The 22,352-nt window shown below is 38.5% G+C and overlaps 1 protein-coding gene across 1 annotated transcript in view; it reads left to right on the plus strand.

Moving 5' to 3' along the window:
- Nucleotides 1-22,352, plus strand: part of LOC145978532 (uncharacterized) — a 628,446-nt gene that overhangs the window by 518,510 nt on the left and 87,584 nt on the right. The window contains exons 5-6 of the mRNA XM_083111184.1: nucleotides 4,455-4,523; nucleotides 5,944-5,964. Of these exons, the coding sequence (XP_082967310.1) occupies nucleotides 4,455-4,523; nucleotides 5,944-5,964 (90 nt within the window). The remainder of the gene's footprint in view (nucleotides 1-4,454; nucleotides 4,524-5,943; nucleotides 5,965-22,352) is intronic.

Consider the following 22,352-nt stretch of genomic DNA (forward strand, 5'->3'; position numbering starts at 1 on the left):
GAGCTTTAAACTTGTATGCAAGTTTAAAACTGTTGGCGGATATTCTTTCAGTTTTAAATCTTTGGGTCTCTAATACTCTCAGCTATGACTACTATTGAATGTGTTTTGAAGTTTAGATGACAAAATCTGCTGAGGTTTTATACAGTGGTGCAATATTTCGTTTCATTAGACCCCCTGAAGCAGAATATTTTCCCTCTTTATCAGATGTGTATCAGGAGGATTGCAATCAATTTTTGAACCACAAACATTTTAACACAAATTCAAATGAGCAGAATCAGCATTCAACATATTTCGTCTGTTTTCTGAATCCATTTCGTTGTTTTCTTTTGGGGGGGCGATCGGAAACATATCTGTATTTAACTCATTGACTTTAACTGATGCCGTACGTTATTAATAGCATCGAATATAGCCCCTGCTTGATGATGAAACATACTCTCTCTCGCTCTCGCCCAGTGACATTTTTTTAGAATCCGCTGGACATGGTCCGTTAGCGATCCATACGATAGTGAAACACCCTATTCCGCGCTTGTACCCTGATGTGTGTATATGCATAAATCACTTTTGTTGGCAAAAATTCCATTTTGTGATAGCATCAGGGGCCCCCTGCCCGAAACATCGTTACGTCATGAAGAGGTATGACGCTGCTTTGCTAGCGGAAATCGAGCGAGAAGAGAAGAATTGACTTTTCCTCGTTCGTCGAGGCTAGCAGGAACTAGGGACACGCCCGCCATCTCTCGACGGTTCTCTGAAAATTGTTTTTTCGAGTGGTAGCCTTAAATGTAAGAGTTCTTTGACGCAGGCAGGCATTGCAGCGTATCAATATTTTATGTGTTCCTTGTTCTGAATTTACATTTGTTGTGCAAAACTAAATTTCTTTCAGTTAATATTTATTACGACATGATATTTCGTTTCGTGAATTTATTCCAATTTTGTATTGATACTAACGTGTCTCCTGAGTTCTATTTCAATTTTGTGTTGATTATACGGAGTGTCCGAAAAGTCACGCAACCCGGTGTTTACGACCGTATAACGGAATAGCGAAACGGAATGAGAAGAAACGCTTTCTGCCAAGAGAATGCCCTGTATATTGGGAAAATTTAGAGAGACAAACATATGTAAGAACATGCATGTTTTAATAACAAATAAGCAAAGTGTTGCCAAAGGCGGAAACAAAATATTTGCAAATCGTGTGTATTGACGCACAGAACCCATTGAGGTAAATTATCGCAACATTTCACAATACCAACGAACAATGTGGGTGGCCATCTAATGAATTTGACAGAAAAAGAACTTTGACGAAGTTTCAAAAACATTGCAGACGGGAATAAATGGGCTGTTCCAAAAATCGATGTTTTCACAATATTACGCAGGACACTGGCAACACTGTTGGTGTCACGTGTCACTAACAGATGTGTTTTACCTCAGGCTATCACACTAAGGCACTTTTAACGACAAAGGAGAAAGTTGGTTATTCTCGAACATATGCAATAAATTACATACACCTTGCAACCCTGAAATGTGGGTACAGAAGAACATGTATCAATTGTTATGTGTTCTGTACCTTAAGTGGTTGCTGTTTGTCGCGAACGGCATTCCAGATTGTGTCTACTTATGCTGACATCGTGTGTGTGTTTTCAAAATGCCATATTCTACACAGGAAAGAGTGTTTATTGTTGATGAATATATCCGAACATCGTCACATTCTAGCGTAAGATAAGCATTTAGGGATACCCACATTTCAGGGTTGCAAGGTGTATGTAATTTATTGCATATGTTCGAGAATAACCAACTTTCTCCTTTGTCGTTAAAAGTGCCTTAGTGTGATAGCCTGAGGTAAAACACATCTGTTAGTGACACGTGACACCAACAGTGTTGCCAGTGTCCCTCGTAATATTGTGAAAACATCGATTTTTGGAACAGCCCATTTATTCCCGTCTGCAATGTTTTTGAAACTTCGTCAAAGTTCTTTTTCTGTCAAATTCATTAGATGGCCATCCACATTGTTCGTTGGTATTGTGAAATGTTGCGATAATTTACCTCAATGGGTTCTGTGCATCAATACACACGATTTGCAAATATTTTGTTTCCGCCTTTGGCAACACTTTGCTTATTTGTTATTAAAACATGCATGTTCTTACATATGTTTGTCTCTAAATTTTCCCAATATACAGGGCATTCTCTTGGCAGAAAGCGTTTCTTCTCATTCCGTTTCGCTATTCCTTTATACGGTCGTAAACACCGGGTTGCGTGACTTTTCGGACACTCTGTACTTTGATGTAATAATTGTATTTCAATTTTGTTATTTATGCCACACTTAGCTAATCGCGACGCTGAAAATGATTGATGATGACATGAAATTGAGGAAGGGACACACGCAAACAACAGCCATGTCCAGTCTTGGATTCGAATCCTGGAACTCTGGGAGAAAATTATTTATTTCCTAGTGCTGAACACAGTATGATACTGAATAGAGCAGTGGGTCAATTGAAAGCTATATAATTGCACAGATAAGATATGAAATAATGTGAGCTATATACTTATATTTTATGATTTGTATGATATTTTAATAGGAACTTGTACTCCTCAATAAGATCTACCACTATATCTCTTAACTCTGTTCAAAGATGTCACGATTGATTTATTTCTCATGTTTCACACAGGTATTTTGTAAGCAATATTACTTTAAAAAAGTTTACTGTACAAAGTGTTATTAGTAGGGACGTGAAGTTTTAGTTTTAACTATAACACCGAAAAGTTGTGGAAAGGAAAATAAAGTGTATAAAATGTATTTTGGCAGGTAAAGGAGACAAGTTTCCGGTGTTTCGGAATCGCGAATTAACGCGAATTATGCAATTTTTTTCAGAATAACACCGAATTTTACACATCAACGTGAAAAACACCGCGAAATAAGCAATATTAGCTGGGGATAACCCTTCTTCTGATCAAAAAAGCGCTATTCTGTCATTTGTAGTCTATCTGGTGACAGTTCTATTCAAAAGAGATTGTGACGCAGTTTGGCAGTGACATACTGACAGTGTTTAACCTCGTACTGAAATGGAATTCGCTCGGGAGGAAAATTTCTTAGGAACGGGAACATTTTCAATGAGAAGCACCTTTTGTGTTTCGGAGGATTTGAGGCGTGTATGTGTGTGTACACAAAACAGTATTTCGAGGTCGCAGAGGGATTTTTTGACATTGTTATGAAAATGTGATGTGTATGATTGTGTTCAAAGATTGTGTTGCGTGTTATCATTTAATAAACATTTCATATTTAGTGTCTGATGAGATGAAATATTTTTCCAAAAGGAAGACATTTGGTCATTTCTCATAAAGGCAAGTCATATTTTTTTTGTTATTAAAACTAAAATTTGTCACAATTTTTTAGAACCAACACAATGTGAAAATCTTAAGTAAAAACAGTAAAAATGCATGTAAAAATAACACCTATTTTAAATTAATAACATCGAAATTTAGGGAAAAATGAAACGAAAACTTCACGTCTCTAGTTATTAGACTCTTTTATTTCGTTTAATGTACGTAAGTTGAGATGTAGGAGAATATGTTGTGTTGATGCAATTTTGTACTTGTTACATTGTAGTTTAATTTTTTAATGATTGTAAAACTGAAGTTGCTGCTATTAAGTTACTGTGGTGAAATTTCAACTTTTAACCTAGGGTGGTACTTCCGTACAACGTTATGTAAGCAAGAGAATTCCGTATTTTGGAAATTTCCGTGGTGGAATCTGGACCATGTGATATGAACCTACCTTGAATTTAGATCATTTCATAACATTCTATATTTTATTACCTAATTATTCAGTTCTGCATGTCCCCCACTACGGTAATTATGGCAGGTGGTAAACGTGTACCGCTACGTACACATTAAGTGTGTGATAAAGGTGCTTGAAGTGAGAACTTATAGTTGATATAAAAATTATTTCATCAGTCATCACATTATAATAAAGTAAAGAAGACATTCTAGAGAAAAGCATACTTGGTAATTCATTTCCTGATATCTTGCGTTGCCTTCATACACTTATGCATAAATGGGTGTTAAATGCAATGGCACTGATGAAACAAATCTTATTCTTACTAACATTTGACAAGCAACATTTCCGCCGCATTAGAAATTGTTTGGTATGCTATAGTTAACTGCATACATTTGATTTTTAATATTTTAATATATAATACATTTTTTTAAATAAAAGCCTTAGCAATAAGTTATGAAGTCAAGTCTATTGTTGAACTGAAATTAAAGTGCAGTAAGAAAGTATACCGTTAACACATGCTACTAACTAAATTGCTACTATTAATTCATATACATATTTATGTTTCTGCTTCTTACTATTATTTTGTTAATTTTTGTATTGTTCTGCTTTTGTTGTGTATGATTTTCTTTTGGTGTAAATTGACTCGTTAATTTCAGTCCGTGTGTATTTTCTGTTCCTTTCACAGGCCCAACTAAAATTTACTCAACCACGACATCAGCGCCAATTGTGGAGATTGCAACAACTAATCCAACTGGTAAGAGGGCAGTCTGAACATACTTGTACTGAAAGCCCATTCTCTAACCATGGTCTGCGGGTAAAAAGGAAATGGGGGTGGCTAAATTGTATAAAACACTATTTCCCTTCACTGCTATCCTATTGTGTAATTCGTATTGTAGTTAACAATCAAGTTATTAGCATTCTTGAGTCAAATCTTTACCACTAGAGGTGCTTTGGTCTCATTTCAATTTATTTTATTTATGGGTTGTGGCAGTACTCTTTGAAGTGTTATTGCGAAACACTAAAATCATTGTCATTACACTAGTTAATTGTCACTATTTGGAGCTCTCAATTATTCTCTTCAAGAAGACCCCAAACGTAATTTTATGCTCAATTTGCAATTGTTTCATCAATGAAACTGCAAGTATATTTGGGATATCGCTTATTGAAACTCCCAAGCTACGGACAATTCAGAGGAGAGCCTCCTGATGGCGTAATGGTAACGCCGTCGCGTTTTAATCAAGATTCTCAGGTTTGATACCCGGTGGAGGCATGTAATGTTTTGAATCCCACCAGTCTCGATTAGCCTATCTGTGCTTAAAGTGGACTTAAAACAACAACTCAAACTCAGTTCGGAGAAAACTTTGGAATTTGATGACAAATGTAAACCTAATGTAAATCCGAAAGAAACTTCCATTGAACTATGGTATGAACGTCTTATTGTTCCTCAAATGATTAAGTTCCACATTATATTTAAATCCACAAACATCTTATTAAAATATAACTACCGTACATTACAATCGATAACATTTCGTGTGAATTTTATCTCGAAATACGTATACATAAGCAAGTTATAAAGTTTTATATATACTGTAATCAGTTTCTAGTATATGAACGTTGATTAAGGCTTATGTAACGGGTTATATAATTACGTAACGACCTAAAGGCATGTTTAGCATGATATAAACGGATAGTTTATTGTTTTCTATGTGGTACATAAATAACCATAACCATACGAAAACCTGCCCAAAACACCCATATCAGACACATAACTATAATATATACTTATATACTTATAATATATACTTACATTTATAACGAATTATACAATATGAAAGCATCTACCCTTTACAAGGACATACTTTGCTCTAATATTAAGAATGAAATTGGTCTTTTAAACTATTTTCTTTCTTTTTATAACCAAATTTACCATTCTCATTGAAGTTTCAATTTCTCACCTACCTATATCGGCCTTTTGGCTTTATTTTCACTAATCTTTTCGATCGCCTATTAATCTCCAGGACTTACTTCTATGTAGCTATGGATACTCTATTGTTGGTGCTTACTTACTGCTATTAACAATGTGATGCTGGTGTTTATTTGTAAATAATAACTAATATTTTCTACTGGTTGGCTAATGCTTTTCTAAAACATATTTTATTTTGTTTGTTTTGCAGGGAGCTCCATAACATCTACGGGTAAGTGTTGCTAACATCATAACAACCGATAAATTATGCTTATTTCTTGAAACATGCATGACAAATGTTCTGCATGCCTTGTCGAACGTGCCTGTTGAAGCTTTGTGGTCAATTTATGTTTGATTAAGAATTTATTTCTTGAATTTTATGAAGTTTATTTGGATATATTAAATTGATTCTGCGCATAAAAACGACGAGGTAAATATGCATTTAGGAATTTATATTTTTTAAATATTGTTTACAAGCTTAAAAACCATGGTGTGTGAAGTGGAAAGATCTAACGAATCGTTCAAAAGTTTGATAATTAATTGTACTATTGAATAGAGAAGAGAATAGTGCCTTGAGGTGTAGATCGTGTGTCCCTGTGCCTGTTATCGGTGCTCCTTCAGGTAGAATTATATTTTGTATACTGCTGATTATATACTAAATACTACTTGCTTGTATTACAAATTATATGTAAGTAAGTTCACTTCTCTCTACCTGTGAAAGTCGTCAATGCGTATTGCGTGAAATGTGTTTTAGGAGCTATAAAATATAGGAATTAGAAAGATGATAGGTAAGTATTGATTTTAGAACTGTACGTAGGACATTACCTCCTTCATCTGATGGGGCGACAAAAGTTCTGATTGGTCTAACAGAATTTCAGATGGATCGGTATTAAATATACGTTTTAGTTCTATTGATGTGTCTTGAGTCAGGGATTAATTTGGTAAATTATATCGACATCTGAGGATATATAGGGTTTACATAAATGAAGTATACATTTTCGGATTGTAATATAAATAAAACTACACGTAAGAATCAATCAATTATATTTCTAAAATGCTTACCAACTGAGGAAGATGTATATAACATGGTCAGTAGATCTACACCTGCGCTTTGTTGATTTCACGGAGGATATGTTGACAAAAACATAGTTCTACCCATTTTACATGTTGAAACAATAATATTTGCCCATGACATACAATTCCCATATATCGTATTGCTGTTTTATTTTTTATTACAAAGGTTTAAAGGTTTTGGGTGAGTTATATATGTTATTGTATTATACGAAGGAGAGTCAAAGGAAATCTTAAAAGTCCAACAAAAATTACAGGACAGGCTGTAAACAGCTCAAATTTACATGAGGTATTGACTGTTATTTACACATCGACCTCAAGGCTACAACACTGATCAAGGGAGCTTCACAACACCATTTTTGTCATCTTTAAGTTTGCACCTTCTGTATACATATTCACCAGCAAAGAGCAATGGTTTCTTGCCCTCTGGAAGCCTGAAATACGGAAAATGAAAATTTAATGACTCTATGCATGCTTATCACTCCAGCAAGTTTACGAATAGAGGAGGAATTTCGACAATGGCCTCCGTCCGCACGCAGATGGGTGGAAAGACCTTCGCGGTGGCTCGTAAGTGACTGCACCTAGATTCCAAATATTCTTCTTCCTGATATACCCAGGCTCTAACCCAGACTTGAAAATATACGTTGATCAACAATAGGTCCATGCTATAATTCAGCAAACTTGTGCAACTCTACATGCAGATATGTTGTAGATAAAAACAAGGCAGATGGTTTTAATTTGAATGTCCCTTGTAAATTATCTGTAAAGTTCACTTCTCTCTACTCGTGAAAGTCGTATATATGTGTGTGTATATACGTATATAATATATATATATATATATATATATATATATATATATATATATATATATATATATATATATTATATTTGTATGTATGTATAATTTATTCAATCGGGAACTTGTTTATGGTATATTTAATATACCTCCAAGCTTGTTTTGTTTGGAGATTCATCATAGGTTCTTTACTTCTCGAGCAGACTACAGTAATGAGAACTTGCAAATGACATTATCTTAATACCAAAAGAAAAATCTAGAAAAACTGTCCATACTCGAATAAACCGCAACATATAACGTCAACTGGAATTAAAGTTTATCCATGTCGTTTCCTCAGTGTGTCATTATTCCTGACTCCTCATCACTATCTCTTCTTTCTCCATTATCCTTCTATTTCTTATGTGTAGGCACATGCCACACTGATTTTAAACTGTAGGTCCAATCCCGATTAGCCTATCTGTGCATAAAGTGGACTTAAAGAAACAAATCATGCAAACAAATGTATTTATTCTGCCGGCCTCCGTGGTGGAGTGGTTAGCACAGCTCGCTACCATGCCAGGGGTCCCGGATTCGAATCCCTTCAGTTTTATATCACTCATCCTTATCCTCATCTTTGCGATTAGCCAAAAGTAGATAGAACTAAACTAAACCAAATCAATTCTTTACTCATTTCCTAATCTGCCCACTTCTATCTTGCCCTGTATCTCTTCCTCATCTTCTGGTAGCCTCTTCTTTCTTTGTCCTCATGCGTCCTTACCGCCACTATCCTCCCTTCTATCCTTTCTCAGTATTTCTATTGCCCTGTTGCTCTGACTGCTGTGTCTTCTTGCTACACTAATAACAAACCTCATTGCTATTCCTGCATTGTAACCTTATTGTTTGAGCTTATTGATTGATCTGTTCACTTGACCTGTCTAACCACAGGAGGTGTAAATCTTTCCCTTTCCATGAAATAAAGGAAGGAGAGTGTAGCGATAGCTGAATAGGCGAAGATCATCGGCTGCCTAACGAGACCCTCTTGCTTTACTTTGCAGGATTGGAACGTTGTTGTTGAGGCTGGAGGATATTGATGGGGGAGAGGGGGGCGGAGGGAGTTTCTTTTTCCCAAAAGAAGTTCTCGCGTGACACGATTTAATGGAGACGAGCTCTCAAAACTACTGTCTCGTCACGTGGTCCTATTTTTAAGCGTGGAGAGATACAAGCCTCGTATTCGGGATCAATATCCCATGCACAACTCTACTCCTCCCAGTCTTTCTAAGAAAGAAGAGAGATAGCACAAAGCCGTTAGCAGAACCATACCGACGAAGATGAAAGGTGAATATTTTATGGCAAGAAGGTCCCCCCCTTTTTTTTTTTTTTTTTTTTCCACCACTTCTACCGCCAAAATGGTCCTGGTCGATTTAGTTGAGAGATGGTTTAAAGTTCTGAAGTTCAGAATGTGGATGTGTGATACGCTACAACTAGTGGAGAAAGTTAAGCTTTTTTTGAGGTTTGTCCGCAAAAAAGGTACAAAGAGAGTGGTGAAACGTATCTGTTCGACTATTCCCCGATAAAGCATTCGCTTAAGGAACAGAGATAGAGTAAAGCACATGCTCTCTTAGTGGAATATCTTGGGTCATTCGCAGCTGTTGGATCGCCAAATGTATCCCTGGTAATGTTGAACTGATAACCCTGAACTACTTCTGAAAGTTTGAAAAAAGCTAAGACCTTGCGATAAACCTAACAATGTTAGCTCCTGAAGACTTCTTCGAATCTCAAAACATGAAAAGAAAGTACCGCAAAAGAGGTCAGTTCTTGCTAAAGTGAAAGATGTATTATATTGTAGATCACCAGTTACGTTTCTCCAAGTAGCTTTCTTACACACAATGACGCCGGTGCTTAACAGGCCCCCATTTCGACCCTGTGATACTACGAAAGCTGTTTCTATCCTTTGGATATGCAACCACACATTACAAATTCATGATTACCACATTTTCTTTTATCGAACACCGTACGAATCCCTATAGTGCACTAACACGTAATTTCCAAATATAATGACACCTTAGAGTTTGTACACCGGTGAGAAAAACGTATGTAGTTTATCTTTAATGGCAAATTATCGAACAGAACAATCAAGATATGTACAGGTAATGGACAAAATAATATGAACACCTTGGTTTGCAAAGGCCTATATACGCCGTCGTGGAAAAGGAACAACACTCAGCAGAGTTTTCAACCATCTAGTGGCGATGAAAGCAAACATATCAGTCTATCACAAGCTGGTGTGAGAGTTGCATGCGGGCAGTCAGCTATCCGTCAAATGCAGGTATGTCCGACCTTTCAGATTTCAAAAGAGGCATGATCATAGGAGCCCGCCTGGCTGGAGCATCTGTGACAAAAACAGCTACACTTGTTGGTGTAGCACGGAGCACAGTGTCAACTGTTCTGACAGCCTACATACAACATGGAAAGACAACGTCTGCAAAGGAGAATAGTGGGCGAAAAACAAAGATATCCAACAGGGATCGACGTGTGTTGAAGCGAATAGTGACTCGAAAGCACAAGACAACACTGTCCCAGATAACGGCAGAGACGAACAATCACCTCCAGGACCCTGTATCAACGAAGACCATTCAAAGGGAGCTGCATTCTGTGAACATTCATGGCAGAGTTGCCATCCCCAAACCGTTGGTGACTCCACGTAATGCAGTGACACGAAGAAGGTGGTGCCAAGAGCACAAGAATTGGACACAGCAGCAATGGGAACATGTGCTATGGTCAGACGAATTGTCTTTCACATTATTTCAGACCACAGGACGTGTTTATGTGTGGATAACTCCTGCTGAAGCATTTGATATTGGCTGCTTAGTGCCTACCGTGAAACATGGTGGGGGTCTATGATGGTTTGGGGGGCTATATCTTGGAATGGTGTTGGCTCACTTGTCGTTCTGCGTGGGAGAATCAACGCAGAGAAGTACTGCACCATCCTGGGTGACCACCTCCATCCCATGCTTCAGACTTTGTTTCCCGATTCATGCCCTATCTTCCAAGATGATAACGCCCCTATTCACACTGCTAGGTGCGTTGATGCATGGTTTGATGAGCACAGTGATGAGGTAGAACATCTCATCTGGTGTCCACAGTCCCCCGATCTTAACATCATTGAGCCTTTGTGGGGTATTTTGGAGGCCAAAGTGCGTAATCGGTTTCCACCTCCAATGACACTTTCGGAACTTGAGACTGTTTTGTGCGAGGAGTGGCTACGTATTCCAGTTCATACTGTACAGGACCTTTATTTGTCTATCCCACGTAGGATACAAGCTGTCATTCAGGCAAGGGGAGGCACAACCCCCTACTAATACAAGTTTTCTGCAATTGCATTGGTGTTCATATTATTTTGTCCATTACCTGTATATGTGGTATGTAATACGCACACGATTTGATAGGCAATGAATAACTTTGCCGTGACTGTCTTTTTCCTGGAATTATAATTAATTAGTATGTTTGTCTGCCGTAAAATAAAATATATATGTTGCTCTATATGTGCTTCGTGGTTGCATACAGGCTGGATAAAATATGTTTGTTCGAGAGCTCGTAGCGACGAAACGAGACTGCAGGGAAGAAGAAGTGTTAGGAAAATGTCTACGTTTGAGCCATGGCCTATGCATCTGAGTGTCCTTTCATCAATCAGCATTCCTATTTATTGTCTAAAGAGGCAAAAAGTGACAAGATTCCTGTGACGTGGATTCAGAAATAAATTTTCACCTGGTTTCTGTGCCAGATACCACAAGGAACGAGGCCTCACCGATGCCGCAGTGGTAGCGTCGTCTCTTTGTAATCAAGTGGCCCGGGGTTCGATACCCGGTGGAGGCACATAGTGGTTCGGATCCCATTTTAAACTGTAGGTCCAGTCCCAATTAGCCTTACTGTGCATACAGTGTACTTAAAACACCAAATCCACCAACCAACCAACACAAGGAACGAAAATATAAAGTAGCGGTAATACGGTGCAAATATTGTCCTTCAATAAAATGATGAAGGAAAACAAAATATACTGAAGATGACAAGGCATATCTAGTGGTTTGTTTTGATCTTAAACTCTGTCTCAGGAATGTGGCCGCGCATAACGGTAGAGAATGGGAGAAAACAAGTGGGTGCGCACTGCTGCACAGGCCTAGTAGCTGCAGCCGCGTTTTCCCCTCCATGCACTCACTTCCCCTCTCACATGTTCATAGGTCGAGCGCTCTGGAGTCACTACTTGTGCAGAGACTTGTTCTTGTTCTTTGTTGAACCGTTACTTTTTTAACCGAACGCACCGTGCAGCTGTGAATTGTAAGAAACTCAATTCCTTCCTTAGTAACCACATTCGTCTCAGTTTAAAATCAATAAATCCATTGCCCTTATTAATTCACTAAACAATTTCTTAAGTCACCGATAAATAACTCAGTTGGAATCTCCGTAGGCGTCGTTTCATTAATGCGGCTTTTAACTTCCAAATTTTACCTCCACGTTTCTGCGGTCTGCAGAGACTACCCTTCCAGAGTCAAAGGTTGGAAACATTCCTCTTCCTTTCAGAGGACCGGGGGGCAAATCTGTACATCACCAGTGATTGCAACACGTTTCCTGGGCTCGGCGTAGAAGGAAGTTTAAATTAACTGTCTTCTGTTTTCCTTGAAACGAGAACCAAGGACTTTGAAGCATCTAAATTAGACCTTCTTCCCGTATTGGGTTTGGAAGCGTTCGTGTCACTTCATCGCCTGGGGCGCTATCTTGACAATCGTCGGTTTCAGAGGTAAGGAAACTCGTGGAATTTCTGAGACGAAAATTGATTCTAATCACCGCCCAAGTTCCCTTGGTTGGAATGTGTTAATTAATTTAAGATCTGTGACCTTAATTCGACTTGGTTCGAGTAACATTCGCGCCTTATTGAAAATTATAAGACCGGGTTTCCGAGGCCACTGAAGTTCCTGTTCGTTAAAAGGAATATTCTTGGTCGTTGATATGTGATACTTCATTGCGTACATGGAGAAGAGGTTATAAAACGCCACGAATCTAGAGATTGTATGTTTGAATCATGGATAAGGTGTGCACATTTCATTGTGTTCCCCCTTAATCTTCTTCATTTACCCTCTTCGTCGCGATTATCCAAAAATGCTAAATAAAGACTTACATTTTTGTAGTGTTCAGGACCTACACTCTACTGGGGCAAGCGAACAGAAATAAGTCATCTGCGCAAGTAGTGAGTCGAGGGAGCTCAATCAATGAGAGAGAGGGCCCTCCCGATGGTAGCGTCGCCGCCTTGTAATCAGGGGGTCCCGGGTTCGATACCCGGTGGAGGCATATAATGGTTCGGATCCCACTTGAAACTGTAGGTCCAGTCCCGATTAGCCTTACTGTGCATAAAGTGGACTTAAAACAGCAAATCAAACCAAACCAATGAGAGAGAGGGCAGCTACCAGCCCTTTACAGCAGCGCGGACTTATTTCCTTTGTCCACTCGCTTTCCCCCTTTCTATACCGTTATGCACTGGATTGCTCCACAGATTCCCGAGAAAACAGAGCGTAAAATACATCGTCAAGCTTTCCTGACAACGATTGACAAAGATATTATTTGAGTTACAATCTCTAATATTTTCATCTGTAAGAATATCCTTGCAAGGCAGTGATGTATCGCCTGGAGATACTCAATACTGTTGCATGATAATTGATACGTTACTATGATATCAGAGCTACAATATCCAGTGCAGATCTTAAATTATACCTTGACGATCGGTAGCTGACATAAGACCTTTTTCGAGAGATTTTCCTGCAACACACTATAATTGCACAATCATTGAAATCTTCCAGGCTTGCTCTATTTTATAATGCCTTTGCTTAGCTTAAATGGAAGCTGTGCGTTATCTTCAGTGCCTACCTTGCACTATTGCTATGAAAGGGAGACAAAAGTATCCAAACGAAGCAAATATGCCTCTCAAATGCGTCACTGGTTACTTGCCAAGAAAACTTTTTCCACGTACACAATTGTCATGGACACTACATTGAAGCATGCATCGGACGTCATTATTTTTAGATGAAAGGGAGACATGGAATACATTGTTTGACCAGAAATACACCAAAAAGTCCTCCTGATGGCGCAGTAGTAGCGTCGTCGCCTTGTAATCAAGGGGTCCCGGGTTCGATACCCGGTGGAGGCACATAGTGGTTCGGATCCCACTTTAAGCTGTAGGTCCAGTCCCGATTAGCCTTACTGTGCATAAAGTGCACGTAAAACCCCAACTCAAACAAACAAAAAAACAACGACCAGAAAGTCAAGTGGTGTAATCGATTTTCACCTATGTTTATTCGTTATACAGAGATAAAGTTACGAAATTTAGGAAATTGTCTGTTTCAGGTTATTTTGAAAAGTTACTGACGTAAAAGAAACGCAGTGAAATCACTCTTATGCCCTCCAAATATAGCTCCCGCGTCCTCAGCGCCACACAGTGACCTCAAGAATTTCCAACAACAAAGTCAGTTTGTTAATAGCCAGCTTTAGTGCAAATGAATCTAGTGATGAAAAGCCACACGGCGAGCTCTCTAAACAGCTACTGGAATCTTAAGCAATTAGTTTCGCTTGTAGAGTGGCCAAAAGACAACACTCGAAGCGTTACTTATAGAGTAACGATATTATCCATAGTTCCATTGTACGTCTTCTTCGTACTCTTCACAAGGAAAACCAATAGCATTCTTGAAATTTCCTCATCTGCTGATGAGTGACCATGGACCTTAATGATTCACAACATCTTCTTTCCATTTTATAAAGGTATAAATTGAAGACTGATCCATGTTTACTGTGTGATTCAAAACATTTCAAGTAACCAGTGACTTTACTGCCTTCGTTACGAAATGTAATGAGTATTTTCAGACTTTTGACTCATCCTGTACATAACTTCAGCCATGCATTCATTGACTTCCAACAAACAATTACACGATACAGGAGTAAACAAGCCGGTACTTGGTACTTTCAAGTAGCATTTCGACATCCATCCTCTCGTTGCGGTAAATTCGTTGAATAATGATTTAGAAGAAATATATGAACGAATATAGGCGGCCATATCCAGAGCATTGATATCAATGTTAAAAATAAGCCGCCCCCGTGGCGGAGTGCTAGCACATTGCGCTACGATGCTACGGGTCCCGGGTTCGAATCCTGGACTGGGCATGGATGTTTGTGAATGTTCCTTCATCAATTTAATCATATCACTCATCCTCATCTTCGCAAATTAGCCAAAAGTGCCACAAGAATTGAAGTAAAATAAAGCAAATCAATCAATCAGTGTGATATTTGAAGAAGCAAGCTACTGACATAACATATGGTTCAAACATTCCAAGAAATGATGAAGAAGTTCTCTCTGGATATCAGCCAGGTTATTTCCGGATATGCTTCCGAGCTTTCGAGAGCTAACCTCACTCTCATCTTCAGGGATTGAAGGATTGATTCTCCCTGAAGATGAGGGTGACGTTAGCTCTCGAAAGCTCGGAAGCCTATCCGGAAATCACCTGGCTGATATCCAGAGAGAACTTCTTCATCATTCTCCCCCAGGAAAGCTTCAAGAATTATTCCAAGAAAGGTTTCAAATTATTCCTCAGCAGCTTTAAATATCACGTTTTCAAGCTATTGGTAGCTCTTGTATAATGTGCAGATTTGTTATGTTAAAAAAATCTATTTTCACTTGTACTTGCTCAAATCGTCTTGCATTTCACAATGAAGAACTTGGTAAGGCCACGAGTATCAAAACAAGTCGATAGAGGGTTAAAAAAAGTAGCAATTTGTCTGTTAAGCTGTGCGAAAGAACGAACACTTCGATTCCACTTCCGGAGTTATTCTAGGCCCTTGGTAAATCTAGATACAAAGAAACAGAAGTGAAGTATTTCGTGTAGCCTCTATCTGTAATTGTTGAGGATTGCAAGGGAGGAGGAGTGACGTCTTCACCCCTTGCTTCTTCTGTCTGCAGAGAAGGACCTACAAGAACTAACCAAGGAGCTCTCTCGACTGACTGACTTCTAAAGTTCATACCCCTAAAAAGATAATTAAAAGGGGGGAGTCTTAATTAGTTCCCATTGAAAAATGGGGGAGGTTTGTGTTTATATATATATATATATATATATATATATATATATATATATACTGTTTTAGTTCTCCATTTTGTTGGGTGGAGTCTTGCCTCAGACCCTCATCCTATTTTTATAGTCCAACAAATATTTTTCTTTTGTAGAATTCTCTGAGAAATGTTTTAAAATCATTCAACAGCGTAACATAATCATCAGAAATATCGCTGGACTTCAACTACTACATTCCTTTCCAATGTAAAATAGCTCCAATCTTTTCCACTGTTAACTACACGCATGTACATAACAGAGTGAAACATTAGCAAAATATTGAGGTCAGTTTTCTGAACTACTACCTTGGATCTCCTTGAATGTCCAACTCATTATTTCTCCCCAGAATTTCCCAGTTTCGAGTCCTGACTTGGCCATGAATTCTGTTCTTGTATAATATTTGTTCCATTTAATCCACTTCATTTCTATCGTTGCCATTAACCAAAAATGTAGACAAACTTTACATAAGAAACGTTTCTATTTGAAGTTAATTGTAAACTTTTCCCATCGAGTACTAAAATATTGTAGAATTGTGAATATTATTAAATCGACTACCTCGGTGGTAAATATCTTATGTCGTTAATGATTACTTCAAGGTTATTAATTTTTACTGTTTTCAGTGGAATAACTGTCAAATGACACATTTTTTTTTTAAATTTAAAACTTTCAACACGACATCTGGTGACCTGCTTATTAGAAGATTACCTACAAATAAAGATATTTGTGTCAGCTGAAACGTCTAAAGTAACTTGAGACAGTGGGCAGTGTGCTAAGACTTTCATTTCAGTGATCGGTTTGAGACATTTGAAAGTTATTCTACTAAAGACAGTATTAGGTGTCATTCACGACAAACCACAGTGGCTCATATGGTAGCTTATGCCACAGGCTCTCGCAAACTTACATTACATGCATTGTGGCCAACTTGCTACAAGAAATGTGTCTAACGTTTACTGTTCAACATCAACTTTGAGGAAAGTGATTTCACATCTGATTGCATGTCTCTAAGATACATACGGAATTCCGATCTCCTGATTGGTTGGCTTTCGTCTTTGACGGTACATTGACCTACATAGGTTATAATCATGTTATTTTCATGGGACAAGCACAAAGGGTCTTATTTTAGATTGTAACCACATGCTTCCATCTTAAAGTAACTAGTTATGGAAATTTCCTCTTAGATGTGGAGAGTTAGTACCCTGCGTATGAAGGGAGGGTAGGCAATTTGTCTTGCAGTCAATGAGTAATGAATCTTTTGGGGCAAGAAGCAAGATACTTCCGTCTGAAGAATCAAAGGGCCGAAAGGTTTTGCTCGCCCATGTGAAACTACATGCAAAGGCCCTTCGAGACAGGATCGGGGGGGGGGCTGGAAGAAGGAGGTCGATTTGAAGAGATCGGAACGGGGCAAGTCGAGATTTACGCCATCTTGGCGATTGTAATTAACGAAATCGTCAAGAGAGGTCGTTAGTTGGGAGAGCCAAGATCCCGTAAATGGAATATAACCACGAATTAGAGTTTCAGGAGGGGGGCACTTATTAAGACCGTAAGGATGATCCAGACTTGGAAGTTTTGCGGGTTTGGGCTACGGGATGAGGGTATCAGGTGGGGGCGAGGGGGCTCACCATCACGCTTATTAGATAGCCGGCTTCACTTATCTGCTGGTGTTCTTGATCGCCTTTGCAGATAGTTTTCTTTTCCTTCCTTCGATCCTCTGTGATGTCCTTACTTTGCGAGCGGCTAATGGTTCTCTGTAGTTATTGTTGCTCTCCAACATTTTCTGTTGTATTTTATGATTGCAATATGCATTTGTCCTGTACATATATATGCAAAATTGTTAAGTAGAGGTCGAGATTTCTTCTATAACAGCCAAATATCCAGGAAAAGAGGCGAGAAGAACGTGGGATTGTAGATCAAATGCACACACATACTCACTCACCTGGCCTATCGCTGATAAAGCACCTTCATGGGCGTCAAATGAAGCCGGTCAGCCGTTTCAATCTTTCTCCCTCTTTCCACGTTTGCATATTTATTTTTCTTTCTTTCTGCATTTTTGTATTTAATTCTCCTTCTTTCCACGTTTCTATATACATTTTCATTTCTTTCTACGTTTCTATACTTTTCTTTTTTCTACGTCTCAATATTTATTTTCCTTCCTTTGTACGTTTCCATGTTTATTTTCCTTTCTTTCCACAGTTCTATATTCCCTTTACCTTTCCTCGGCTTTCTATATTTCTTTCTCTTTAGCAGTTTCTATATATATTTTCTTTTCTTTCTGCGTTTTAATATTTATTTTACTTTCTTTCCACTTTTCCCAACGTTTCTATATTTATCCCTCTTTCCACATTTCTATATTTATCCCCCTTCCAACTTTCTTTATTTATGTCTCTTTATTTCCCCGTTTCTATATTTCCTTCTCATTCTTTTCACATTTCAACAACACACTTCTTGTATCACTCACTAATAGAAGCGAAAAAGATATCCACGTAATTGCTCACTGACCTTATATACCAGGTAGGTACAGTCGTCGGCAATAAATATGGGAATCTTGCCTCGAAGTATGTTGTTATGTGGGTTGCCAAACTCTACGGCGGTGGCAAACATTGCCATTGAAAACTTGCTATTAAAATCCACTCATAGCTTTAGAGTTAGGCAACACACATGACGACGTGCAAGGCTCTTTGTCTTATTTTTATTGCCCGTGACTGTACACGATTTCCATGTCCCATGCCTTGTGCGTTAGGTAAGGTTTGGTATATCGTTTCTATCCTATCTTCTACAATATGTAGGTTCTACCATTCACCCCATTATGTCATGTTCTTGTTCAGGGTTACTTTGCCTCAAACTGCAAACAATGTTTTATAAATACAGAACATGCTTTCGTCTGAAACTTTATCAAGAATTTATATTGGTAAGGTCAGGTTACAGTTTATTTAACTGAATAAACACTTCGGAAGTGTTTCAAGAATAAATTTCAAATACAGTAAAACCTCGTTAATCCGGACTAATGGGGGGATAAGTTGACCAGTTGAACGAAAGTCCGAATTAACTTAAATAACCTAAAAGAACAGTTGAAAGTGCATTAAAATACCGTTTATGGCAACAAAACATATTTATTGTAGTGTATTTAAAGGGCATAAGCCTAAATACACTATACAGTGCAGTACAAAGTCTGCGGGAAACAGAATTGCATCAGTGGTTGACTGCCTTTTCTTTGGGAAGTTCTCTTGTTGACTTCTAGCCACATTCAAAACCTTGCATTCTGCTTTTTTTTCCTGTTACCTGTCCGGATTAAGCGAAGTCTGGCATATCGGGTTTCCCGATTAACGATTGATTGATTGATTGATTGATTTAGTTTATTTTACTTCGCGTTTTGTGCCTCTAGGCTAATTTGCGAAGATGGGGATGAGCGATGAAATGATGAAAAATTGATGAATGGACATTCACAAACAACCAAGCCCGACCGGGATTCGAACCCGGGACCCTTGGCGTCGCAGCGCGATGTGCTAACCACTCGGCCACAGGGTCGGGCCCCGATTAACGAGGTTTTACTGTACAATGTATGGGTAGTTGTTCTGACTAAAAATGCTATTGCCTGCCATTAAGTTTCCTGTGCGTGCATACTCGTATACCAATGTACCGATCGATTTTCTTAGCTTATTTTGCCAGTTGTGTGTACCATCCTTCGGAATATGTTAAATACTATGAATATCACGTATCCTTCCATACACACTACTGAGCTATGCAACACTCTCAGTGGAAACTACTGCCAGTCTCTGGTGTAGCATTCGTCTATAGCTGAAACAAGAATTGGAGTTATAAACTTTATGCCTTCATCTAGCATGTAGTCGCAGTGGGCTGGCACATGTTTTAGAAGTGGTGGACCACAATGCATCTTCCAGACTTTTAGACACGTTGGCTTCACAAGACAAAACACTTTTACAACTTCACGCAAAATGTTGTTCTCAGACGAAGAATTACTCTTGTATTCACAGAAGACGTATTATTCATACCAGAAGGTCTTCCTCTACCCAACTCTCTTTCCAACTTTCTTGTAATAAAGCAACCAGAAGATACGCCGACGCGTGTCATCTTCATTAAATATTATCTCGGCTCATATTCATACCTTTTGAATGAGTAAAATTTAATTTTTCCCCCTTCTGTCTTTTCCTTGGAGTTTTCCTTTGTGTTTTCGCCGAACCGTTTTCACAGTCTCCAGATGCTATTCTTCTTCCAGTCTCGCATGGAAGAGAATGCGTTGATGCGTAGGTTCAGCTTTATCTCAGATATGCTGAGAATGAACGTGTTCCTTTTCTCCTTTGATGTGCTCGCTCGTTTGAGGAATTATCTTAATTTTTAATTCATTATTCAACTTTCCTATCTTCATTTTTGGCTCTTCTTCCTTCTGTGTTTATCGTTCGCCGTATCTGTTCCGAAGGATTTGCACATCCCTTCACCATAACACTTCTAGATGAAGCGTATGGTTAGTTCCTTCAATGGGACAGACATCCTTGAATTCTCACAATCTAATTCAAATCTCTAATTTGCAGAGTTTTACCTGAAATACTGATCTGTGTTCCTAACATTTCTTTGCTCTTTGTCTTGTTGTTTGTCTATATCGCATCTCACCCTCTCATACTCTTTCATACATTTAACCGTCCCAGGTTCGATACCCGGTAAAGGCACAAATGGTTCGGATCCAACTTTCAACTGTAGGTCCAGTCCCGATTAGCCTTACTGTGCATAAGGTGGACTTAAAACACTAAATCAATCAATCAATCATACCATTTAACCGAGAAACAATTCCCTACAATAATGGAAGACGCAATTGTTGACGGATTCACCACTATATGGGAGTTTGATATGCAGTTCTGTTTCAAGTTCGCGTATGCACAGATAAGCTAATCGGGACTGGATCTACAGTTTAAGGTGGGATCCAATACTCTATGTTGCTGGACCCTGTGGCCGAGTGGTTAGCACATCGCGCTGCAACGCGGGTTCGAATCCCGCTCGGACTTGGTTGTTTGTGAATGTCCATTCATCAATTTCATGATTTCATCACTCATCCCCATCTTCGCAAATTAGCCAAGAGGGACAAAACGCGAAGTAAAATAAACTAAATCAATCAATCAATCAATACTCTATGTTAATGTACTGCGTATCGAACCTGGGGGCCCTTGTGTACAAGGAAATGACATTGCCACTGCGCCATCGGGAAGGCATGCTACCAGTTTAAGTTAATATTGTGCACAAACATGTTTAAGGCATATGAAGTATAATAGAAAGAACTTTAAAAATATGAAAAAATATAGAAACCTGGAAAGAAAGAGAAAGAATAATAGAAACGTGGAAATAAAGAGATAGAGAGAAACGTATAATCAAGGATAAAGAAAGAGATATCGAAAGAAAACTATAAACGTGAAAAGAAAGAGAAAGATAAAACATGGAAAAGATAGAGACATGTAAATAGACAAAGAATCAATGTTAGTATCCATTACCACATAAACAGAGCACCTGAAAGAAAATATTCGTACACCCTTCAGGCTCCCCAATACAAAATTCTTTGCTGACGCAAGTGATTATCACGTTGGTGATATTAACACAACCCATCAACACAGTTTTCTCCTCCACCCTGCTCTTTTTCACAACAAAATAGACAACAATGACGTGCTGTGGGATTGCAGAATTTCCTCTCTCTCTCTCTCTTCTCTCTCTGAGCATACAATGAGATAGCGGCTTATTCCTGCTCGCCGACAAAGAAACTTTACGCAGTGTTGAGCTTGTGGGCGGTTACCTAGGAAACGCTGATAGAGAATATGATTTTTCCAGATGTGTCTTGTAATGAGCCATGAGCGGTTAATCAATCTTTGTGTGAGGCGTACATGTCGAGATTGTATTTCGTGATTGTTGTAACCTCATTATTCTGCTTCGCTTTAAAGGGTAAGAACAGCGAACGTAGAAGAAGTGTTGTATTTGACTTAAAATTGGTTGGCCGTTATTGTTAGAAAGTAGATGTACTCTTAAACGTTTGCATGAGAAATATCTTATTTTTTTTAGTATGGACCTGACCAAAATATACATTACATATTCACTATACTTTTTGAAAAAGGGCCAAGTTTATTGTACGTTTCTCTAACATGGAAAATCCACGATGGCATTTCTGTTGCATCCCATCAAAATACAGGGTACGGCACAAGTACTTTGACACATGTTACATATTTTACTCTGTACTGTAAAGGCTATGGTAAAATTACACCACATCGGAAAAGCTGTAGTTCTGTTCATCAATTTCATCATATCATCCCTCATTCCCATCTTCGCGATTAGCCAAAAGTGGCAGAAAAGATAAGTAAAATAAACCATATCAATCAATCAAAATGTCCCCCATCACTATAGTTTTCTTACCTGCAGAGAAAAAACAAATGCCAGTGGCACAGTCTCTCTCTCTCTCTCTATTTTGCACCCGTGCGCTAGTTGAAAGAAAATGATTTCGAAAATTTTCGGGAGATGAATTGTCATGCAGCGTAACGCTGCATACACAAAAGGGCTTGATCTCACGAAAACTAGGGGAGATAGAAAAGTTGTTGTTACACATTAGAATTTAGAGTAAAAATATCTAATAGAAACATCGTCACTTCGACA

Source organism: Lepisma saccharinum, chromosome 25 (assembly GCF_977018435.1).
Source record: "Lepisma saccharinum chromosome 25, izLepSacc3.1, whole genome shotgun sequence".
Taxonomy (NCBI): domain Eukaryota; kingdom Metazoa; phylum Arthropoda; class Insecta; order Zygentoma; family Lepismatidae; genus Lepisma; species Lepisma saccharinum.